At 39.6% G+C, this 25,267-nt stretch overlaps 2 protein-coding genes across 5 annotated transcripts in view; one reads left to right on the top strand and one right to left on the bottom strand.

The window, feature by feature from the left end:
* Nucleotides 1–25,267, top strand: part of aldh1l1 (aldehyde dehydrogenase 1 family, member L1) — a 35,283-nt gene that overhangs the window by 8,732 nt on the left and 1,284 nt on the right. For all 3 annotated transcript variants that reach the window (XM_067503957.1, XM_067503956.1, XM_067503955.1), the window contains exons 8-21: nt 15,759–15,884; nt 15,961–16,052; nt 19,152–19,299; nt 19,391–19,510; nt 20,090–20,217; nt 20,665–20,815; nt 20,944–21,014; nt 21,214–21,319; nt 21,413–21,500; nt 21,653–21,746; nt 21,836–21,935; nt 23,712–23,810; nt 23,978–24,143; nt 25,128–25,233. In XM_067503957.1, the coding sequence (XP_067360058.1) occupies nt 15,759–15,884; nt 15,961–16,052; nt 19,152–19,299; nt 19,391–19,510; nt 20,090–20,217; nt 20,665–20,815; nt 20,944–21,014; nt 21,214–21,319; nt 21,413–21,500; nt 21,653–21,746; nt 21,836–21,935; nt 23,712–23,810; nt 23,978–24,143; nt 25,128–25,233 (1,595 nt within the window). The remainder of the gene's footprint in view (nt 1–15,758; nt 15,885–15,960; nt 16,053–19,151; nt 19,300–19,390; nt 19,511–20,089; nt 20,218–20,664; nt 20,816–20,943; nt 21,015–21,213; nt 21,320–21,412; nt 21,501–21,652; nt 21,747–21,835; nt 21,936–23,711; nt 23,811–23,977; nt 24,144–25,127; nt 25,234–25,267) is intronic.
* On the bottom strand, nt 1,775–15,594 carry LOC137127256 (zinc finger protein 679-like). Of its 2 annotated transcripts, none has more exons than XM_067503961.1 (2): nt 13,540–13,855; nt 1,775–3,079 (listed from the first exon to the last, which is right to left on the bottom strand). In XM_067503961.1, the coding sequence occupies exons 1-2, from the start codon at nt 13,736–13,738 to the stop codon at nt 2,289–2,291; spliced, it is 990 nt and encodes a 329-aa protein (XP_067360062.1). In that variant the 5' UTR covers nt 13,739–13,855; the 3' UTR covers nt 1,775–2,288. The 2 variants fall into 2 exon arrangements, with proteins under 2 accessions (XP_067360062.1, XP_067360061.1); XM_067503960.1 differs by lacking the exon at nt 1,775–3,079 and adding an exon at nt 5,596–8,613 and having other exon boundaries at nt 13,540–15,594.

Here is a 25,267-nt window from a genome sequence, read left to right as displayed (position 1 = left end):
ATGTAGTTACTGTAGTATCCATGACTTGAGGCTGTTCTGTAAGAAGGAGTGAGCTAAAATCGCTCCAGCTGATGTGCAGGGCTGATAAACAGTTATTGAAAACATTTATTTAAAGTTGCATTTGCATTAAAATCTAATCAAATTTTCGGTCATATTGATGTCACAATGAAGAGTCTTTCAAGCACCATTGTAGATTCAGTCAAAAGAAGCTTAACCAAGCATCTCCAGAACAGACCAGTGGACACTGGTGCACTTGGACTGTGTATAAATACATACAGCAAAGGCTAATGTCTGTTTTATTGCCAGCTGTGTGACTCCTGTGATAATTTTCTTTTAATTGTTGGGAGTATATTTGCTGCTGGGAGTCGAACATAAAGTAATTAGTCCTTACATTTAACTAAACATGCCATCCCATACAATAACACTTTCTAAAATGTACATTCCACTGCACCACTGTATATATTTTATCCCAAAATATACAAATTAGCAGACTTTTGCATGTGTAAATTTGTAGAATGATGTCTACAAACACTTGGGGATCATGAGCTGAGCTACAGAGAACAATTAAGGACTCTATCCCCATTGAGAGCCACTCTTCATAAATGTTATTTTGTTTTTCAATGACACTGCTGTCACCTTTTTTTTCCTAATGCACGCTACGTGACAAAACATGGCCTCCGAGACTCAACTCCCCTTAAAACAGAACAGAGTCTTGGCTATTTTTCACACGCAGGTATCATGTCCTACCTGAAAGCTGCTGTACAAATGTGTGCAAGACACAAGTTATGTTAGGTAGTTATGTATTTTTATCACACCATGTAACATTTTGTTTTTTGAAGCTTTATATTTGAAGGTTCATATAGTTGCTTCATAACATGCTTGTAATACTGTTTGAACAAGATAAATCAATGCTATATTTAATATGAATATATCAAAACTATTTTACAGTGTAACATAGGAATCACTAGTTTACACTATATACCACAGTTGGGTATTTAGGTTTAATTATCATTATTATTTTTTTGAAAGCAGAGTGAACTTTACTAGGATTAATGATAACTCACCAGAGATCAGTAGTGGAGGAACTATGCAGATCATTCACTTAAGTAAAAGTAGCAGACAAAGTGTAGAAATGGCCTCCTCAAGTCCAGCATTTAGAATTTTACTTGAGTACAAGTACTATTTTATTAGCTCAACAGCTGCTGGAAGTCCCAAAGGTAAAGATACTCTATATGCAGTACTCTTTATCAACAGTCAGGATCATTATTGGATTATAATTGTTGAATCCTAAATGTGAATTTCACAATGAAAAAAAGATTATACTGTTTTGTTTTCTTTCTTTGTTTCCTTTTCTCAAAAGTAACTAGTAACTATTTTTGTTTAAAAAAGTAAAGGTTTGCCTCTCAAATGCACTAAACTATGAAGTAACAGAAAATACTGTAGCAATTTTCCTAAGTAAATGTACCTAGTTCCTTTCCACCACTGTCTGAAGTTATGAACGGAGAGGAAATGGTCACAGAACATAAATAATAAGCTTATTTAGGATTCAGTAAGTGGTATGCAATTGCACAGAGGCAGTGCTAAACATTCTACAGCATGCAGCTGCTCCTACAGTGTTCTGGACTGTGTATTTGTAGTTGCAGTTTTTCTAATACTTTACTTTTGTTATCTACAGTATGGCTGATTTTGTTTCATGAAATATGGATTTTGGCGGTTTATTCTTTAACAAAACTCCAGCAGGTCACAGTTGCTCTTCGCCCATAAAACATTGTGGCCTCTAACTCCCTGTAAAACCAGAATTAGCTTTTTTTTTTTCAGTTTTATTATCTTACAAAATGTTAATTACTAAGCTTAGGAAATGTTGGTAGATATAGATTATAATTATTAAATCAGATGTTTTCACTTGCTTCAAACGCTCGTGTTAAGCTAAGATGAGCTGATCTAAGCCACTTGTGGCCGACTTCCATAATTAATGCAATAACATGGAAGTGATGTCAGTCTTACCCAGATCACATCAAATATATGTAATTATTAAAATTAGAATACTTAATTATTAAACCAGTTAACCAGTACTGCATCTTCATCAAATTCTCGTATGGATGATTAAGTTTGGACATTTGCGAAGTCTGGCTTCATCCTTAAAAAGTATTTTGTAGTAAAATCCATAAACTTGTGTACCAAAACTCACTGATGCTAATGTCAAACTTTATGAAAAGATACCAAGCTCTTATTCTCTGTTTGGAGGTTAAATAATATGCAACAAGCATCATTAATGATGTTGGATATTCTTAGACCGGACTTTGACTTGTGGACAATTTGACCCCGTGAATTTTTTGCATGTGTCTCTTCATCAGCAGCCTCTCAGTAAATAACTCGTCACAATCCCCACATTTGTACGGCCTCTCCTCTTTATGTTTAGCTAAAACATGTTTCCTCAGAGTGGAACCTCTGTTGAAGGATTTGTCACAGATGTGGCAGTTAAAGGGTTTCTCTCCCGTGTGAGTCCTGATATGTTCTGTCATGTGTCCTTTTAGCTTGAAGCACTTGCCACAGAAAGGGCAGGTGTAGGGTCTCTCTCCTGTGTGGACCCTCATGTGGTTCTGCAGATTGCTCTGACATGGGATGTGTTTGCCACATATATGACAGTCAAAGTTGCCCTTGGCGTCATGTGACTTGCTTTCGTGTGTCTTGAGGTGCCACGTAAGCACAGTCTTTTTGGTGAATATGTAGTTGCATATGTGGCAGCGATAAAAGGTGGTGCTAGTCTTCTCTTCATTTGGCTGTGGCTCCTCCTCAGTCATCTGCGTTGGCTCTCGACACTCCTCTGCAGCCCTGCAGTCCTCTAACTGCTGCACTGTTTTGATGAGCTCTTTGGTCAAGGCATCCCCATCATCACTGTCCTCCGCTTGCTCCTCGTTCTGCTCCTTGCACCCGTTGATCCACAGCTCCTCCTTGTGCTCCTCCTGTTCCTCTTTCATCTGAGACGGTCCTGGCTCCTCCTGGCACAAACATGGGTTCCACTCCTGCTGTTTAGGGGGGGTTTCGTCTTTGTATACAAGTGCACATGGCAACATGGCATCTGCACGGACAGAAACAGACATAAATTATATGCATAGCAGTGAGAGCAGCACCGTAGTGGTGCTTTAATCAATCCACACCCGACAGGAATTTTACATTTTAAGATAGTTTTGATCAGCTGCCTTAGGGGACAGGGGAAAACCAGTGGAAAACCGGTTTAATTTAGATGATTCACAAAGTCAGAACAAATTTCTAGTTTCTGCAATACGCTGAAAAAGTTATAAAAGGTATGTAAAATTCTTTTGTTTTTTAATTTTGTAGAAATATGATCCAAAACCTCTTATGTAGAGAGATTCTGTCAAAGGCTTCTGTAACTCCGACTCATTGAAGACCAATGGCAGCAATGCAGCAATGGCAGCAATGCGAGGCTCACACTTCTAACCAATCAAGTTTTTCCAGTATTCCAAACGCAGTATTTCAGCTATTTCAGCTTGATTAGGAGATTTTGCTACTTATTAATGGACTGAACAGAGAGTAGCAAAGCATAGCAAGGCCAGAAGAGGGAGGACAGGATGGAGTCGTCCTAATTCAGTTCTCATGCTTTTACCAGCTTCAGAGAGTAAATTAAAAGAATATGTACTGAATCTGAATACTCTGCAAAAACATGACTGCTGGAGTGTTTGCACAGACACATCTTCTTAGCTTGTATAATACAGAATTCCATTTACAAACCACGATAACAAATCTTTACATTGGAGCATCTTATTCCCACATTAACAGATTTCCATTGACTTTGAAATTAGCTTCACGTTTCATCAAAATTCTTGCGGTGGCCCTGAAAGCTCAACGCACTGCAACTTAAGAAAGCACTAAACAACAATTCGCTAGGAAATGCTTGGTGTTGCTGAGGGGGCTGATTAAACTACAGAAGTCCACTGGGGTTAGAAACCTGATATATTTGCTCATTTTCTAACTGTTTAACCATATTTAACTGTTGTCTGTTTCCTGGAAACATTTCTTTTTTACGTTTTGTCATTGCAGCACATTTTGGTTGGGTTTTGTGTATTTGCAATTTTTTAATTCACTGGAACACGTTTAATTGGCAACCTACAGTAGCAATGTGTTGTTCGCATGTTGGTCGCACAAACGTATCAGCCAATTCCGGGCACAACAGACGTATGAGCATATTATTGGAAAAAAATGAGTGCTTCTTATCACACAAATTAGTATTTACATTACTGACCTATACCCAACAAGAAACATATTTTATTCACAGTTTTCATTATGAAATGTTAGAAAATAATAGTGATTCAGCAGAAACAGATGCATTTTTAAATTCCACTTACAAATAATGTGATGTTACTTCACACCATGTTAACTTTTCAGAGATGTAGGTGCCATCTTTTGACCTACAGTTCATTCAGGAAGTGTTCCGGCCCCACGTCACTTTTTTCAATTTTGTTTTGTTGCAGCCCAATACTATGGTTTTTAAAAAAGAATTCTCATTAATCTAGGTATAGTCAATACCCTGTAATAACAGTAAAAACATAATTTTAAAAATGTTTGTCATGTCATCATCGTCACAGAAAACAGAACAGACACCAACTCTCTTATCTCTCACAAGTTTCAAGGATCCTTACCTCATGTGTCCACATGGCGCTCGCATCCCCTGACAGTTAACACTGAAATCACCTTCTCTACAGTTCTTTCTTTCACAAAGCCTAAAATGCAGCTCAAATGCAGCTTGTAATACTCCAACGCACGGACAAACACTTTGATGTGGGAAATTTGTGGAGGTCCTCTTTAGAGGTGATTAATACCTGCTTAGTTTTCTTTTTGAAGTCAACTGTCAGCATTGCTCTTTTTTCTTTTTACTTCATTGCTCACAAACACACACGTAAAGCTGCAGCAGTAATTACTACTCTAACTTTATTGGCGCTGTGTTTCAAAACTGTACATTTTATCCAATGAATTGCCAATAATTGCAACATCACACAATGACATGTTAAAGCCAGCAAACTACACATCAATAATAGTTACATTAAAAACAGTACATAAAAACCCACTAAGAACAATAATTAAAGCTCTTTATGTACAGCTTTACACACTTTTGTTTTGTACGTCAAGTACATTTATTCACAAACGTTTTGAACAAGCTGCAACTGCAGTAATTCCTCAGAAGTAGAAGTAGTACTAGTATAATATACAAAGGAAAGAAAAAAGAACCCATTGTAAAAACACAAACATTTAGAAAAACAGCTGAAAATAGAAAAAGCAACATGTTGTTAATACAGAAACATTAACAATTATTTCTGTATTTACCGTGTGTTTGTTGAATTTGCAGTGAATTTCTGTATTTGGTTGTTTTCGCTTCACAGTGTCTTCTTCTTCTTTTCCTTTCGGCTGCTCCCTTTCAGGGGTCGCCACAGCGAATCATGTGCCTCCATCTAACTCTGTCCTCTGCATCCTCTTCTCTCACACCAACTAACTTCATGTCCTCCCTCACTACATCCATAAATCTCCTCTTTGTTCTTCCTCTAGACCTCCTGCCTGGCAGCTCCAACCTCAGCATCCTTCTACCGATATATTCACAGTTTCTCCTCTGAACATGTCCAAACCACCTCAATCTGGCCTCTCTGACTTTATCTCCAAAACATCTAACATGAGCTGTCCCTCTGATGTCCTCATTCCTGATCCTGTCCATCCTCGTCACTCCCAAAGAGAACCTCAACATCTTAAGCTCTGCTACCTCCAGCTCTGCCTCCTGTCTTTTCTTCAGTGCCACTGTCTCTAAGCCGAACAACATCTCTGGTCTCACCACCGTCTTGAACATCTTTCCTTTCATTCTCGCTGATACTCTTTTATCACACAACACACCTGACACTTTTCTCCACCCGTTCCAACCTGCCTGCACTCGCCTCTTCACCTCTTTTCCACACTCTCCGTTGCTCTGAACCGTTGACCCTAAGTACTTAAAGTCCTGCACCTTCTTCACCTCTGATCCCTGTAACCTCACCATTTCGCTTCACAGTGTATTTCTGTATTAAATTGATGAAACTTATTTATTTATTTTCCTGTTTTTTGTCTATTTGCATGTTAGCTTTCAGTGCACTGCGCCTTCAGGAACACTGTAGTAATTAATCCTAAGAGCTCGTTTATGGAGGCATATGAAGTCCAACAATCACACATCATTAAAGGCCAATAAGTAACATTTTTACAAATTAAATAACTGCGTCAAAATCGTTTTGATGGTACACAGACTTGTAATTAAGCAAACGGTTTGCAGACCCTAACTGGAGCAGTCAAATTCCTTGACTTTTAAATGACATGCAGTTATTGAACATACTGAAAAAAAATAAGGAGTCTTTCAGGTTTGAAATGTTTTTTCTAAAGATATAATTTTTTTACAACCACAGCAGCACTATGTATTAACCTAACTTGAGAATGCACCTGTTCCTCTCACCAGGTTTATAGTTAGCGTTAGATCCCGGTGCTTGGAAGTAGATTCTAGCGGGAAGCGAGAAGCAATTCTTTGTGACAGCAGCAGCTTAGCTCAACTGTAACTAAGCACAGACTGTCTGTATGTTGTCATTGTACAAAACAATCTCAATCATAATACAAACTTTCTTAGCAAAGACAAAACCTGACTGTGGCTGTGATATTGAATACATTTATTGGCTGTATGTATACATATATATTAACAACAATCATTTTTTTATGTAGCCCTTTATATGCATGTATGTATTCATATATTTATTTTTGAGTTAATTATTAAGTTAATTATCCAATAAAATTTGTACATTTTCCTTTACACAAACTGGCAGCAATATATTTCAACTCTAAGAAGCCTTTGTTTTCCAAAGTGAAGAATAACATAAAAACGCCAAAGACAACAGAGCTGGTGGTAAAACTACCACACAGCTTACTGAGATGAGTCTGTTTTCCAATGGGATGACAACGTATTTTATTGATTTCTGAATCGATAAAATACGTTGTCATCCCAACGTATTGAGGGGATCTGCCCTCAGAAGCTGGGCAGCAAGCTGCTCACATGACCCCTCTCCCTGGTCTGGTTGAACGGTTTTCACTGTGCTGAAAATGTCCAATCAATCTTACAGACAGACATCATTTTGATAACCAGGACAGAGATTAGAAATCTAGGTGTACTTTCTCGCATCAAAACGTAAAGTGGCACAATAGCAGTCATAGAATTATTATATTTTTTTTTAACTTTGAGCTATTAACTTTGGTTGGAAAGCAAGGCATTCTGGGATACCTGGCCAACTCAAGTCCACACAAGCTACTGAAGCATCCTCGATAAAACAACTGGCGCACGGACAATTCGAATCTGTACTTGGTAAAAAAAAAAACTCATTGGGTCTAAACACGCACCACAGTGCAACACTTAACACTGACGCTAACAGCTAACCATGTTTGGTCTTTTGGCTTTTTGTCTGTGGCAATTGAAGATCCTGACTCTATGGCTGGATGCTAACAGGGGTTACTAACAGGTGAACGACCTTGTTGTGTGGAATCTTTGGCTAAACCAAAAATGCTGCAGCCTGGCTGAGAGAGAAGTCAGATTTTTAATGAGGGGCTAAAGCACAAAACAAGGACTAATGAAGGCACCGTTGTGAAATTATTTTCAAAATTGTTGGAAACCAAAATCATAACTGAAATTACAATGTGAATCATTCAACAATACTAACTGGACTAGTTTTTGATCCAGTACATGAGGTTTACTGATCGAGACGCCACCAGCAGTTCACACAGAGAAGGTGATGTTGTGGACTCCCTTCATGTGCCGTTTAAACAGTACAAGCCGAGGGAAACACTCGCTGCATTCCGTGCACTTGAATGGCTCGTTGTCCATGTGTTTAATCCTGGCATGTTTCCTCATGGTTGAAGATCTGTTGAAGCATCTCCCACAGATGTAGCAGGTGAACGGTCTTTCCCCAGTGTGAGTCCGCAGGTGTTCTTTCATGTGACATTTCAGTTTGTATCTGTTGCCACAAAGGGGGCAGTCATATGGTTTCTCGCCGGTGTGTGCCCTCATGTGACAGATCATTTGACTCCGGGTGTCTGTTATTCTACCACAGACAAAACAGGTCAAGTCCTTGTTTGTGGGCTTTGTTAAACCTTTTGTTGCATGAGAGGCAAGGTGATGTTTTAACTCTACATTTTTCACAAAAGACTGAGGGCAAATATTACAGTGAAATACTTTTTTCTTCGTGCATAATTGAGATTCTCCCAATAATGGTAACGGTGGGTCTTTTAGGGGTGAGATCTCATTTTTATCTCCCCCGGTTTTGACTTGAGTCAGAGAGTATGGAGATCCAGCTTCACTCTGCTTTCCAACTGTCACAACAGGTATCAGATTTTCTTCGTGTTTTCCAACTGTGACTATCTGAGTGTCCATGAGGATGCTGTTTTCCAGCATCTCCACGGACCTGGGCCAGGCTTCAGTCCTTTCCACTTTAAAGGGCACGGTGACTGTCTCCTCTTTGGCCTCATTCAGAATACATTCCATCTGTGTCTGCTGCTCCTGATCACAAACCTCCTGTGTTGGTGCTGGCAAATCCATCTGCCTTGAATCTGTAACAGTGGATAGGAAAATGTTTTTTGGTAGCAGCCAGAAAAATATCACTTCTCTGATCACACATGAACTAGCGGAAACTTGCAATGATCCCCAGCGGTGATGCTCGTCCTAACAGCAGCAGAGAAATCAAAGGCAAGTTTTGGCACTCGCAACAGTGGGTTGACTACCATAAACAGCACCTAAAGCACAACCACATAATGGAAAAAAACAGCAGCCAATGCAAATCTCCCAATAAATGCACATTTCCATTATTATAACCAGGTCAGAACACACAGAAGAAACTATACATGAAATCTCATTAGTGCTCCTGTTTAATGCTAGTGACTGACTGCAAACAAGCTCAAGTTTACACTGGATTTACATGATGACTCTTACTTGATGAAATACAAGTGAGACTATTTGTTTTAAGCTGGAAATAAACAGGGCCCATATTTACGAAGCATCTCACAATCACTGCAGTTTAAGTGAACGTAGGAATAAAAGCATTCTGACCTCACTTGGAGACTACTGAAGTCACGGTTTATGATATTCAGAGCCACAAAGTAAGTTAAATAGTGATTGCATTGTATTGATTTGTCTTGGTTTTTCATGAGCATTTTGAAGTGGCCGCCTTTATCTCGCCTCCACCTTTATTGCTATTGCAACTTCCACAGGTCTGATCCCCTGTTAGCCAACATTAATTGCCTGAAACTGATGTGAGATTACTGTGAGTGGAAAATTGCACTGATTGTCTGTTTGAGGTGAGATTCATCACTTTGATGATAAATCAGTCTCTCTGTAGTTTTAACTCCGTTATCTATTAAGCTCATTTTAGCATCAGCTGGTTTCACAGTCTCCCAGTTAAAGTTTTTATATTTTCGATAAATCCATTAGATCAATGTTAAGGTCTGAACAGGAGGTTAGCATCAGTTTTTGATTTATTGCAATTATATGAATTCTAACTGGGAATTCTGAAACTGATGCAAGATTTACTAAAGAATAGGTCTGTTTCTATAAGTTTTGGATCTACAGAGAAACATAGTCTAATGTGGTCGCTCACAGTTGTTACACAGTGATGCCTTTTCTCACACTTAAACAATCTTTGGCGCAGGCAGCAGCGTTGTGTCGAGGCCCATTTCTCCACCAGTGTGCAGAAATCAAACACACTGGCAACATGTCTTAGTTGATCACTGATTGATTGTGACTCTGACATTTTTAAGAGGGCGACTGAGTACAGTATAGTGAAAAAGCTGTGCAGGTGGGCAGCACAGGAGAACAGGTTGTTAACTACCATTTAAATATTAGTGTATTGTGATTGCAAGCAGAAGTCAGTATTATCATTACATGTGTGTAGTGGAAATGCGACCAGGTTTCCAGAGCTGTCCCTGTGTTTTTACAGGGACTCCACAGCAAGCGAGGCCGCCCATTTGGCTTTGAGGAGGTATAGTGGTCACACAGGGTTGCTTGTGATTGTTTTCAGGGGAAACTCAAAAATGAGGGGTAGGGGTATAAACTATGAATTGGGATTTGGCCTACATGTAATCATGGGTAAGTCATCAAAAGCAGTTGTACTATGCTTTATGCCAATTGTACTTCTGGCTAAGTTTGTTGGAAATCCATTGTGTAATCTTATTGCATTACACCACTGTGTAAAACTACCCCCTTCACCCCACTCCAGTCACATTTTTTCACTTTGGGCAAGATACAGTCCCTTCAACAGTCCTGGAACGACAAGACTACTGTAAATCATTAGTTTTTGCCTGTCACTGAAGACATTTGGATTTAAGATCAGAAGGATATTTTGAACTTTTCTTCAATGGCATTTACACCTTAATACATTAAACAACATAGGGGATAACACCTTTTGAGTCTCATCACCCACATTCTATCACCAAAAGTATTGGAACATGTGACTTACAGGTGTTTTTTGTTACAGAGGTGTGTCCTGTGGGATGTTTTTCTTCCTTTGGCAGCTTCTCCATCCACATTTTTTTTCAGCACACTGAATATCCACCCTGGAGTTAGGGCAGTTTTATATCGCCAAACATTTCAATTGTTTGTTAGTTTGCATTAAAGGTGTTCTGGTCGATTCATGATTTTAATTTCTTCATAATTCATAATTAATTCATAATATGTATTTTTTACATTTTCATAGAGAAACATTATAGAGAATACAACAAAATTGAAGGCCTATCAAAGTAAACACACTTGCCAGCATGTCATAGGCACCGGAGACATGTTACAATGATCACATTCAAAAGAGTTTTTTGAATTCATCAAATTAATTGGATATTGCCAAACTCTACTTAGAGTACAATCCCATGTTTGTTTTTTGATGACCATAAAAACCCTGCTGATTTTATATTTATTTTTCAGGGGATACAGATTGCTTTATTTTCAATACCACTGATAAGCAAATGTAAACCCATCTATTTTTATAAAATAGTGATACCACTTAAATCCCAGTAATGGCCTGGACTAGAAGGGCTGCTTCTAAAACAGGCCCACTGTTAAGAAAGGATTTAAACCATGATGGTAGAGTAGTTAAGTGTACAGAAACTTTCTGCCTGCAAATTTACAGAGAAATGCATCAAAACTAAATGTGAAGGAGCTGCATCATGCAGCAGGACAAGGATCCAAAACACACTGCCAACTCAGCAAAGGACTCACTCATAGAAAAATGCGAAAGATTTTAGACTGACCTAGTAAATCACCAGACCTACACCCAACTGAACATTAATTTCACTTGCTGAAGGGAAACTAAAGGGAGAGCCCCCAAAATAACCTACAAATGAAGGCGTCTCCAGTAAAAACCTAGAAAACCATGAAATAAAGGTACTGCAAAAAAAAAAAGAAAAATGTAATGACCCTGCTGTTCTAAATATTTTGTAGGAGCTTTAGTCTGCACTTATTTTAGGCCCCCCAGCTGTGTATGGAGTCAGGACTTTTGTTTGCTACAGGCTCCCGTTGGCATCCACTGCCACATAAGTATTAATACATAACATTTTTAATTCCCATAAGTGCCCCCGTTACCGCTCGGGGTGATTATTCTAATATGTGCATCATTGATGAATCCAACAACTGTAGTTAAAGTAGTAATTTGCATAAATGCAGGTTGTTTAAAAGGGTAAATGTGCATTTACATTAAGGAAAGTAGCGGGCTAGTAATCACATAGTGAGATACATGAGCAAATGATAGCATTTAACGGTGATGGGTGAACATGTTGCATCCACACTCAACAGTGGAACCTTGGTATTAAATATTGTTTTTACACTGGACATCAATATAACCCACATTTAAGCTGTAGAGAGAAAAAATACATCTCAATCCTAAAACTGCTCAAACATAAAATGCTAATTGGCCTGTATGTTGGTACTGCAGCTTATAGGTTAGACACAAACACGATTTAGCCTTTAGAGAGAAGGCAGTTACCCCACACGTGGTAGTGGCTCTGCAAAAAGTATTAGCTATATGCCCACATATTTAAAACTATATGTGGGCATATAGTTTTATAAATATGTCTATTTTTAAAATGCTACTGTTAGTGTATCAGGCTAGTTTCTAAAGATTTATATTGTTCTTCTTATTGTAGGCTAAATTATTTCATGGTAGGGTTTGTTACAACTTGCAAACTTTCAGATCACAAAGTTTTTGGAATTGCCCAAGTTGCCTTTGCAATGCACTGGGATAAACCATTAACACCACACCCATTTGTTACAACTCAATGTTTTGTGCTCCCTGCCTCCGCTTCACACTGGACATACGGTTCCATTATCTGCAGAATCTCCAGAGTTTGACAAAGTCTGGTGGTCTGAGGCAGCATGTCCACTCCAATGAGGTTTAACACTTAACTTACTTGGATACCATTCAAAAGGAGGAAAATGCCATCAAATAAACTCTTGACTCAGACTACTACCACAGAAGATTTAGATGGAATTGAATAGAAATTCAGGAGTTAAAGGTGAATTATAAACAGGAAATTATAAGAAAAATCAAAAATGAAAATGCAGTCAACATATTACACTTAATATATATGACAAATTCATGAACACATGCTCATTATTTATTAGCGTGTGCATGTACTCTTAAATATCATGCAAGTGCATGTTGGAGAAAGTAAACTTCAAAGACAACATTTTTTTTTTTTTTTTTTGTGCAATAGCATAGACAAGTCAGTGACCTCACACATGCACAGTACAGTGGCCCAGTTGGTTAAAATTGATTCAAATCTTATTTCACTGTAGAGCTGCACGCAGCATGTTCTTTCTTAAAGTGTCCAATCTCTAATTTCAGGCGAATATGGTTCAGGCGAATATGGTTATTTAATATTTCATTTAATGCTGTCCTGTCCTCTAGAACAGCCCCGTATTAAACAGGTAAAGGTGAAAAACCATCACTGAAAGTTGTGTAATGGGTGTAGGCCCAGATGAAAACAAATAATCTGACCTAAACCATAGAGGAAAAAATAGGCCATAGTTATGTCCATGATATGTGATTATATAATTAAAAAAAAGATGTTGTGGGAGAGGTTCAGATAAAAACATAATAGTTTAGTCTAATACCTTTTTAATCCATATTCCATGGTTTTGATCTGCAACCTGAAATATGTAAAATATCTAGAAACCAATGGGAGAAAGGTGTGTGTGTGTGTGTGTGTGTGTTGTCGTGGCAGAACCTGAACACCCTACATGCACTTTAGAGACGGTCCCTAACTTCAGCTCTCCTGTGTTGTCGGTCTGCTTTAAGTTTGCAAGGCACCGCGCTCCGACACCAGATGTTAAGGTAAAAACATCACCTGTGCAGCATCAGTGACGCTCTAGTCTGCCGTGCACAGCAAACCAGATCCGATCCCAACCAAGAGGGACCGATGGGTTAAACCCCTTCGTAAATGCTGCTCCCGCCGTCCGCATGACGGAGGAGCGGTTGTAATGCGAGAACGTACCTGCTCGGTGCAGCCTTATCTCCGGTTTGTAGACCAAATCCAGCAGCCGCTGCAGCCTCTCGTTCTCCATTTTTGCTCGGTAAACCTCTTCCTGGTAGTTTGTTACGGTCTTTTCAACGAAGCCATAGATGTCCACCGCGGCTGCGGTCAATCTCTCCGTCAGAAACACGTTGAAGGACTGAAGCGTCGCCGTGGCCATTCTGCCCCCAGAAGGTCCCCTCTCCGTTTGCTAACTGCCCGTCCGTCCGTCCGTCCGTCCGTTCGTGTGTGTGTGTGTGTGTGCGCACCAGCCTTTGACAGGGATGGAACATTTACGTACCGCAGCCTACTGTACCGGGCTGTGTATTACACTTCCCCGATTGTCACTGCGCTCCCTACAGGTGTAGTTGGGGAGTTCAGGGGTAGATTGACGTCAAGGACACGTTTTTAAAAAGATTAAGAAAAACACCTTGATTATCCGAAGACTACTTTAACACACACACACACTGTTACCAATACGGGACCTTCAAATCAGGAGCCTTTGCCCCTTCAAGTGACATGTTCAGGAAAAACTGATATTAAGCTATTTAGCCTAATAGAAACGATTGAATTTAAATCGGTTTAAAGACAAATATGCAGTAAATAACTGTGTTCATTGTGTGTGCATATGCCGTAGGTATTGTGTGTGTGTGTGTGTGTGTGTGTGTGTGTGTGTGTGTGTGTGTGTGTGTGTGTGCATGTACATGAGTAAGTCACAAAAACACAAAATTGTCTTGTTTTAGCATTTTAGCACCTGGAAGTGGATGAAAGGGTTTTGGATTTAAGATTTATTAAGATCACAAATGTTCAATTTCAGCTGTTTGTCTAATACATGGGACAGATACTGAAAAACCCTTTACCGTAAAAAGTAAAGTGTACTGTAAAAGTATATTGTTTAAAAATCCAACAGTTAATAGAATACAACATATAAAATGAATTTCTCTGTATTACCTGCATTGTGTAATATTAGCTGTATTTTTTATTTTATTTTTTTGTCCTTTCGGCTTATCCCGTGAGTTCAGGGTCGCCACAGCGGATCCTTGTCCGCATGTTGATTTGACCTGTGGTCCGTGGACGACTGAGCCAAAGCCGCCCCCCCTGTATTGTAGCGTTCAAATTAACATGACTTTTATTCAAAGTTTTGGCAACAGTTTTTTTTCACTTTTTAATCTTTGCTTTGAGTATCCTAGCTATTTTAGAGCAATCGACATTATTTAAGTTAAGATTTCTAAAAATGTTTACAATACAAAGCCATAAGTTCATTACACACAACACACTGTTAAATATTAAATCTGGGGTAGGACACCTGACAATTACCATCCAATAAACAGTCTAGCTGGTGCCCACTGTGATAGTTAAGTTCTTGGCAGCTCCTTTAACGAGTTGACTTTCTCTGTAAATAGTTAATTTAAATGATGTTTAATATTTCAGAAATTCTAAGCAAAATAAAAGATTAGATTAAGGCCCCAAAATTAAAATAAATTATTGCTACCAGGGCTGCTCAATTAGTCTTGATCACAGGAGGCCTCAACTGCATCTCTCCACATTAATAGGTTTTCATCCAAAAAGGTTTTAGGCCATAATTCTAGCAAGTATTTGGTGCTTGTACCTAAAAAGGACCAAACCTCTTACACTTCTTATAACCAGATACAGGCATAAGTGCACTGTAACATTTTATGCAAGACACTGTTATATCCTCTCTAAAAACTTTAGACATGTAGCCATTATGGTAAATGTTCTGCACTTATGTAGCACTTTTCTACCTATTGGCACTTAAAGCGCTTTACACTGCTTCTTATTCACCCATTCACACTCACATTCACACACTGACACACACACACCGGTGGGGGAGCTGCTGTGCAGCTGGCCAACACTCACCGGGAGCAACTAAGCTGGGGTTCAGTGCCTTGCTCAAGGACACTTTGACACTTGATCCGTGGTGGACAACCGCTCTACCTTCCTGCACCAAATATTATAGGGCAGAAATTTACCACATCGGCTCAGGAGTTATGAGGCTGTATAGTGTGGACATTTTCTGCTGTGAGTGTGTCAAACTTGATCCTAAAGTAAAAAAAAAAAAAACTGACTCAATACTGTTAAATATAGAACCGAATGATATTCCTGTGAATATGGGGTGAAGCAAATAATTTGTACATTTCATTCTGTTGTTAGCAGTATTTCTCCTGTTCTCTTTCTTGCAGCTGTTGGTGAAGAATCTGCAGTTTGAGGATGGGAAGATGATCGCTGCAGCGCAGTACTTTAGCTCAGGGAGCAGTGCTGCTGTGGAGCTCACAGAGGAGGAGAAGTCCTTTGCTGAGCAGATGAGAGTAAGACAGAGCCATAAGTGAATTTGCACTCTGCGGAAGGTCCTGTGTTGACTTGCTGGACGATGTTTCCTTACAGGCAGTGTGGCAGAGCATTCTGACTAATGTTAGTCGGATTGAAGACGCAACTGATTTCTTTAAGTCTGGTGCTGGTTCAATGGATGTGGTCAGGTAACAACTGCATTGTTTCTTATTTGTTCCACTATTATTTCAGAATATTTACCTGTTAAAATATTTGCCGTGCTCCTGACAGAACTGCAATAGTTTAATTCCCGGATCACTATAATTAAGCAAAAAACTACACAATAACAAGACTTCAAGTTCTATATTTTCATTGTAAAAAGCCAAAACCCTCCAGACTCCAGTGTCTTTGTGCACAAAGAAATGCAGCTTTATTCTTGTTAGTTACAAACCAGATTCCAAAAAAGTTGAGAAGATGTGTAAAATGTAAATAAAAACAGGATGCAATGATTTGCAAATCTCATCAACCCAAATTTTATTCACAATAAAAAATAAACAACACATCAGATAATGAAACTGAGACATTTTACCATCGCATGGAAAATATTAACTCATTTTAAATTTGATGGGAGCAACACATCTCTAAAAAAGTAGACCACTTTCTTGAGTTTTAGGCGAGGAATGTTGTCCCATTAATTCTAGCTGCTCAACAGTCCTGGGCCATTCTTGCTGCAGTTTTCGTTTTATGATGCGTCAAAAGTTTTGTATTGGTGAAAGGTCTGGACTGCAGGCAGGCCGGTTCAGCACCTGGACTCTTCTCCTGTGAAGCCATGTAGTTGTGATGGATGCATTATGTGGTTTAGCATTGTCTTGCTGAAATATGCAAAGCATTCACTGAAAGAGACTTTGTCTGGATGGAGCATATATTGCCCTTTGTACTTCAGCATTGATGGTACTTTCCAGATGTGTAAGCTGCTCACACCAAAGGCACTAATGCACCCCCACACCATCAGAGATCTGATATGATATGTTGTGATTACATTTACATACATTTACATTTAGCAGACGCTTCTATCCAGAGCGACTTACAAGTGAGGTACAAAAAAATCAAAAATCAAAATCAAGGAGAAAACATCAAAGCAAAGTCCTATCAGAAAAGTGTTCACAATTTACAAGATGCAAGTGCGAGAAAGAGCAGAAGGGAATATTATTTATTTGTTTGTTTATTTAAAATAGATTTAAGTGCATAGGAAGATGTGGAAGAGTTCTGTTTTCAGCAGTTTTTTAAATATTGGGAGTGAGTCTGCTGAGCGTGCAGAGTTTGGTAGCTCGTTCCCCAGACCCCCAGATTTCTGCCCGACTTAGTGGGGACAATCACTGTAGATCCAACGTTGATGTTGATGTTGTGTTGCGTCGAAGGTCTGGCTGGGAAGACAAGGACTTCAGTCTTGGAGAAGTTGAAGATGTCTCTCTCTCATCCAGCCTGAGATGTCTGAGAGACAGGCAGAAATGCGCAATGAGACTGCGGATTCGTCCGGTGGAATGGACAGGAAGAGCTGTGTGTCATCAGCGTAACAGTGATAGGAAGGACCATGTGAGTGAATGATGGAACCCAGGGATGCAGTATAGATAGAAAAAAGAATAGGAGCCCTAGTTTAGAGCTGATCCAGAGATGCCCAAGTCAGAGAGTGTGGACAAGAGGATCTGATGGTTCACAGTGTTAAAGGCTGACGACAGATCAAGTAGAATTAAGACAGAAGACTGACCTGTGGCTTTTGCAGCTTGCAGATATTCCACGATAGTCAGGAGTGCAGTTTCTGTGGAGTGACCCCTCTTGAAGCCAGACTGATTGACATCGAGGAAGTTGTTCTTGGAAAGAAAGTCTGAGAGTTGGTTGAAGACTGCTCGTTCCATTGTCTTGGCCAGAAACGGAAGGAGGGAGACTACAGAGACCACTACAGAGGGATCAAGAGAAGGCTTCTTGAGCAGTGGGGTAATTGAGGCCTGCTTGAAAGAGGTTGGGAAAGTCCCTATTGTGAGAGATGTGTTGATGACTTGTGTAATAGCTGGCATCAGAGCAGGTGAAACTTCTTAAAGAAGAGCGGAAGGGATTGGATCCAGAGAGCAGGTGGTCAGATGGTTAGAGAGGAGGAGGGTGGATACGTCATCCTCAGTCAGAATTGCAAATGATGAGAGCAATGCAGTGTTGGAAGAAGTTATATGGATGTCATCATCTGGAGGAGAGAACTGTGAGCTGATGGCTGCCACCTTGTTGGTAAAGAAGTCGGCAAAGTCGTCAGCAGTGAGAGAGGTAGATGGCGGAGGCGAAGGTGGGTAGATGAGTGATTTGAAAGTGGAGAACAACTTTCTGGTGTCCGAGCTCGGTAGTAATGATTAAAATATGGGTTGATGAGATTTGCAAAAGCTTGGATTCTACTTTTATGTATGTTTTTAGATCTTCCTAACTTCTTTGGAATTGGGGTTGTACAATTAGTTCGATAGGGCTCAAGTTTTGTCTGTCAAAGAAAAAATATTTAAAAAATATTAAAACTAAGCTAGTAACCACATATTAAACACATATTGGAGTACAATTACTTTAAAAACAGACAGAGGGCAGATGGGAGTTTTACTTTAAAATACTCTTCAGGAACAAGCAGAAGTGACAACAAGGAAAAATAGCTAGTAAACAGGTGTGTTGACTAACTACTCAGGTAGATCCTGACTTTTGATGAGTCTACAAGACTTGTGAGATAACCACAGAAAAATAATGAATACATGATCCCTTTGTCAACTTTTATTAGCTGCTGCTTTCTGTCCCAAAACAAATTTCAACGGTAACACAGATCAGTTTTCTTAGTTTTTATTCACGACTATAAGTTCTCTTTAACATCGTTTTGAGCTTTGACCAAATCTGGACTAGATTTTTATGTAATTAATTTTATTGACAGCTTCAAAGTTAATACTGCTTAAAATCATTTTCTCAGTGGAGAACTGAGAAATTTAAAGAGAAAACTAAAGTAAAATTTAGTGCTTGAAATGCCACTGGAATAGTGGTTGCGAGAGAAACCCTCTTACTAACATTCCCACTCCTTTGACACACAGGCTGCTAACTAATCTAATTTATTCAGGGTCATTATGGGACATTTTGCTTGATGAATGCACATGAAATCCATCCCCTATAATGTTTTTTCCTGTGCTAGTTTCCTATACTTCCATCTTTTCCCATTGCCCACTTCTCTGTTGTATACTTCTTAATAATTCCCCTCCCCCTGTCCTCCCTCTATGCCTACTTCCTCTGGCCATCTTCAGACTGGTGGAGGAGGTAAAGCTTCGGGCCAGTAACTGCCATCTGCAGAATGAGGACGTTTACATGAACACCACGTTCCAGGAGTTCATTCAGATGTGTGTCAGGAAGCTCAGAGGCGAGGATGATGAAGAGGAGCTGGTTGTGGACTATGTGAGTGCAATTTGAGTTCCCAGAGCTACAGTTACTGATACTGTTACTGATGATTGATGATGGTTGTTATTATGGACATTATTTCACTCAGGTGGAGAAGAACATCAACAACATGAACATAAAAATGCCTCATCAGCTGTTTATCAATGGAGAGTTTGTTGATGCAGAGGGAGGGAAGACATACAAGACCATCAACCCCAACGACAGCACAGTAAGAGACAAAATAACAGAAATTTAAAGACTTTACGTGAACCTCTTGGTGATTGTTGTAGGCTAAAATGCCTGATTTCATGACCTCTCTTTTTAAAAATTTTGATGCATATTGAAATGTTTTTATGATGTTTTAATTTCCAAGGTCTTGCAGAGTCCACAGGGGATTGATGAAATTTATTTTTTATAGTACACAGTATCAGTTCTGTCATTTTCTGTGTTTTAATAGATGCAAACTTTATCTTTTCAAGGTTACTAAATATAAAATAAGTTATATTTGCAAACATGTGTTACAACAAGCAAATGTTGTAATGTTTTAATTTCATGTGCTCTTAATACGTTTAAGTCAACTAAGATTGTTAAACTAGTCACACATTTGCTAAAATTCCAGTGGAAGTTGATCACAAGCAACAGATGCCAATGTACACAATGCAACACATAGCCACTTCCGATGTTAAAGAGAACTTATAAAAATATAAATAAATAAAAATTCATCATTATTCATTCCATCCCTGTAATCCTACATAAGTGAGCCCTCAGGGTTGGGGTGACACTGTTCCCTTCTGTGTCTGTCCTACAGGCCATCTGTGACGTGTCTCTGGCTCAGATCAGTGATGTGGACAAGGCAGTGGCTGCTGCTAAGGAGGCCTTTGAAGAGGGGGATTGGGGCAAAATGAACCCAAGAGACAGAGGAAGACTCATCTACAAGTCAGTATCTCTGCAGCTTTAAACGCTCTGAAAACACATTTTCTTACTCAGCTTCTGACTGAATGAAGGCTTCCTGTGTGAACACTCAGGACCTCATTAAAGGAGCTGTTTTGTGCAGATATTTGTTCTTAATTGGTACATACATGTTTTGTGCAGTTATTAGCACCTATTCTTCTTCAGAATAGTTTGAAGTGGGGGCGACCAGTTGCAAAGAAGATGATGATGACGAGGAGGATTTAGAAATATTTAAATCATACATTTGACAGTGGGACAGTAGTTTGGTGTCCACACAGGCCTGATAAAGAACATTGATGGGTCACTGTGCACTGTCCACGTAGAGTTTTCACAGCTAAACTAGTTAGATTTTTAAATTTAAATCTAAATTTAATGTTAATAAAACTGCTGAGCATGTATGGTGGTCATTCCTTGGCCCTTGTCATTCCACAGGCTGGCTGACCTGATGGAGCAGCACCAGGAGGAACTGGCCACCATCGAAGCCATCGACTCAGGGGCTGTTTACACTCTGGCCCTCAAGACTCACATAGGCATGTCCATCCAGACCTTCCGCTACTTTGCTGGCTGGTGTGACAAGATCCAAGTAAGATGGACTGTAGCTTATGAAGTCTGCTAGTGTCACAACATTAAATGAACTGCCACCAAATGATAAGAGACAGCTGAAAATCAACAGAATATGGATAAATCATAAATGACATCTTCTTTTCACAGGGCAGCACCATCCCTATAAACCAGGCCAGACCCAATCGTAATCTCACCTTCACCAGGAAGGAACCGATAGGGTGTGTAATGGAGTGTTTTTTCTTTTTTAAAAGAAATTTTTACTTTCACTACTGTATAATTAAACACACAGATTGAAAAGGATTAAACAAAATTTAATAAATAGACAAATGTAAAGGGTGATCAGAAGCAAAATGTTATAGGACACCTGAAACATTCTGTACGAGCACAGGCCAAAATCCTCCCTTTTATCCTTCTCAGAGTTTGTGCCATTGTGATTCCCTGGAACTACCCTCTGATGATGCTAGCATGGAAGACAGCAGCCTGCCTGGCAGCTGGAAACACAGTGGTCCTCAAACCTGCTCAGGTCAGCCTGCACATTGGCCTTCAGGCTGTTCATGCATAACTAAATAAGGGGTGTGTAGTTTCTAGTAATTCTTTGAACCTTGTTTGTTTCCAGGTGACTCCACTCACAGCTCTAAAGTTTGCTGAGTTGGCAGCAAGGGCAGGACTACCGAAGGGTGTCATTAACATTCTGCCTGGTTCAGGTAGGAACACAAGGATTAATAAGCCTGGTTGGAGGGAGTTTTTGTTTTAAGACCCACTGTGAGTCCAGGCAGCTCATAGAATGTCCATGATTTGTCACATGAGCCTGAGATCGGCCATGTGCACTGTTCTAAAACTCATCCCTTTCTCATAGGTGCTCTGGTTGGTCAGCGTCTGTCTGACCATCCTGATGTTCGTAAACTGGGCTTCACGGGCTCCACTGAAATCGGTAAACACATCATGAAAAGGTAAGTGCTAAAGCATTTTGATCAAACTTCAAAAACAGTTTTTGACATCACTGCCTATTTGTCTGTATCTGTGTCATTACCATTTTAAGCTGTGCAGTCAGTAATGTGAAGAAAGTCTCTCTGGAGCTCGGAGGAAAGTCCCCACTCATCATCTTCAGTGACTGTGACATGGACAAGGCTTTGCGCATGGTACGTTCGTCCATGAGAGGCTTGTGGCATTTTGCATATTATTGAGGCTACAGTACAGACATTAGTGCACTTTAGTGCACTTACGTCACATGTTCAACCATGTTCAACACAACATACTTAAAACATATACGAACATACACTATATTGCCAAAAGTATTCGCTCACCATCCAAATAAATGAATTCAGGTGCACAAAGCAAGGTCCATAAAGACATGAATGAGTGAGTTTGGTGTGGAAGAACGTGACTGGCCTGCACAGAGACCTGACCTCAAACCTCAAGTTCATATGGGTCTAAAGCCAGGTGAGCGAATACTTTTGGCAATACAGTGTATATATGATGCAATAAATAACTAAAAAAGATGAACTAAAAAATGGCCTATTAAGGTGATGGGCCAAGCAGAGAGTAAGGGCTTTTTTATAGCTATGCAAGGAGGGTTTGACGCCTACTTAGAAAACAACATGTGTTGTTTGAAGTCTTGTAACACCACGCAAGCACTCATAATATTTCAGGCATTTTTATTAGGTGCTTTAATGCAAATAATGTATTGTCACTCTACTCTGACTGTTCTGTTTACAATCTTTTCAGGTGTCAGTAAACCTTAATTGGCAGTGGTGGGTAGTAAAGATCAGGGCTATAATTATATGCATACATTAGGGCTTATTGTAAATGGTAAATAGTCTGCACTTATATAGCACTTTTCTACCTATTGGAACTCAAAGCGCTTTACACTGCTTCTTATTCACCCATTCACACTCACAATCACACACACTCACACACACTCACTGGGAGCAACTAAGTTGGGGTTCAGTCCCTTGCTCAAGGACACTTCGACATGTGACCGGAGGAGCCGGGGATTGAACCAACAACTGCAAGAGCTCTACCTTCCTGCACCACAGTCGCAGTATTTTGTTGAAATTCGGTTGTATCCTTTTCACTTTAGTAAAAGTGCTTATTTATTTATTGATGGCTCTTTAAGCAACAGTTCATCTGGTCAAGTGAGTGAAATGGTTTATTTCAGCTCTTGTTTCTTTAAGGCCTCTTTTCCCTCAGCCCACTCTCAGCCCATATACGGTGGGATTTATTCACGATGGATGTAGTAGCATCCTTCTGTGTAACTGTACTACGTAGAGTGTGAAACAGCCTTATACTAATGCCTTAGATATACTTGTTCTCTACCAGTGTTGTGTACGTGTAGTCAGTGGCAGTGTCATCTGTGTCATTGTTGGATTTAAAAAAGTAGCCATCAGCAAGCAGACTTGGGCCATTGGTGACTGACAACAGGATTTATTCCTTGTGATCTTCTGCTTTTCCACGACCAGAAACAATTTTAAAACCACTCAAGTCATGGCAACACTGGAAGAGGTTAATCTTGAGATTATAGCAAAAAAACAAAAAAAAAACAGCAATGATGACGTTGATGACAGTGTGTAAATGCAGGTAGCTCTGAACAAGCTCAATGAGTTTTTCTTCAATACTTTTTGCTCTTGTTAAAGTGATTGAAAGCTGCTCCTAGGATCATTTAATACAGCTCCATTGATTGCATCTTCTGCATGCATAGTTTTATTTTCTGATGATGTGCTGTAATCTACACAGGCTATGTGGGGTTGCCTAGATAAAGCAATTAGAACAGTATCCTAATGAAGCAAGAAGAAGTGTTAGTAAGACTAGCAGTTTCCTGTGTAAAGCATGCAAATGGATTTTAACATGATTTAACATGTTGCAGCTTTAACTAATTCCAGAGATAAAGCGACAGCGTTACTGTGTGTGGATTTCAGGGAATGAGCTCAGTCTTCTTCAATAAGGGAGAGAACTGCATTGCAGCTGGCAGACTGTTTGTGGAAGACACAATTCATGACCAGTTTGTCAAAAAAGTGGTAAGTGTCGTTCTGCCTCACAATGCTGAGGTTTCTTAATTTTGTTTTTTTGTTTTTTTTCATCAATTGTGAGTAGCACAAAGCTATTTCACTTCATTTGTGACTCCCACAAAGGGATGACTCAGTCTAAGTTCAGTTGGGTTTAAGACTGGGTGACTTGGTCTCAGGTTGAAGAAGTCAAGAAGATTAAGATTGGTGATCCACTGGACCGCTCCACAGACCACGGCCCTCAGAACCACAAAGCCCACTTGGACAAATTGGTGGAGTATTGTCAGACCGGGGTCAACGAGGGAGCCACATTGGTGTGTGGTGGGAAACAGGTCCAACGACCAGGTGAGACCACACAAGACTGATAGAGGAGAGAGGCTCAGATATCAGGTCTGAGACCACCATTCGATTTGTTGTTATCAATGCTATGATGACCATCGATATTTCTGTCAGTCTCATTTTTGGAATTCAACTAGAAACCATAGAAAATAAGTGCAGAGTATTAAAATATGACACAAAAAGTTTGAAAAAACTGATTCCATATGCCAAAGAGACAAGTATTTATTCTCTTCCACCACTTGTATTTAGCATGTCTTAAAATCCCTTTTGCCAAAAATGGTAGAAGGACCAAAAAAACTGTCCAAATCTGATGAGAAGTTTCTCAGAGTTTCTTCGTTGACAGACCAGCAGCTTCAGCTGTTTTTAGAAGTTCACAAAAATTGGATTGAAGATTAGTGACAAAGTGTATTTTGTGTGTGAGAGACGAATTGTAGTCATAGAAACGTACGGGTTCAGCTATTCACATGAGAGCAGAAGAGTTGGGGAGAGGTGAAGGAATGACTGCTGAAGGGTCTGTCACGGTTTGGGGCTGCATTCTGCCAGTGCTGTCGGTGGTATTGTCCAAGAGATTGTTGATATTGATCGGATCCCAACTGCTTTAATTCATCATGCCATTGTCTCTGGAAAGCATCAGATAGGGAAAAGTTTTATTTTCAGCATTACAATGATCCCAGACCTGCTGCTAATAATAATTAGTAATAAACCGCAGACAGTAGTGGACTGCAGTTCTTTTAAAATGCAGCTTAAGTCTAAAAAGTGCTGATATTAAAGTCTGATATAATGCACCCAAAATAATTCAACGGGAGGCGCCACTAAATACATCTTTAGTCTGCAGAAGCTAGTTTGATCTATTGTTTTAATTAGCGTGTACATATTTCCTGTTGTTCTCGTTATAAATATGTCACGTATATAAATAATGTCATGGCAACCTTAATTATTTAGCAAAGACACTTGCACAGTAATGTAAATGCTGTCATATGTCTCTTCCAGGTTTCTTCTTTGAGCCCACGGTGTTCACTGATGTGCAGGACCACATGTACATCGCTAAAGAGGAGTCATTCGGACCCATTATGATCATCTCCAAGTTCAAGGGCGGGTAGGGCTAACTCCAGGTTGCTTCACATGGAGCT

This window comes from Channa argus, chromosome 5 (genome assembly GCF_033026475.1).
Source record: "Channa argus isolate prfri chromosome 5, Channa argus male v1.0, whole genome shotgun sequence".
In the NCBI taxonomy this organism is placed as follows: domain Eukaryota; kingdom Metazoa; phylum Chordata; class Actinopteri; order Anabantiformes; family Channidae; genus Channa; species Channa argus.
This window is presented reverse-complemented; position numbering and strand designations above follow the sequence as displayed.

What these genes read in the sequence shown, in the direction of transcription:
- LOC137127256 (XM_067503960.1), bottom strand. Translation starts at nt 13,738, where the DNA reads ATGGCCACGGCGACGCTTCAGTCCTTCAACGTGTTTCTGACGGAGAGA. An exon ending in GATAAGGCTGCACCGAGCAG is followed by an intron (nt 8,614 to 13,539) that starts GTACGTTCTCGC and finishes CCACTGTTACAG; the next exon opens with ATTCAAGGCAGATGGATTTG.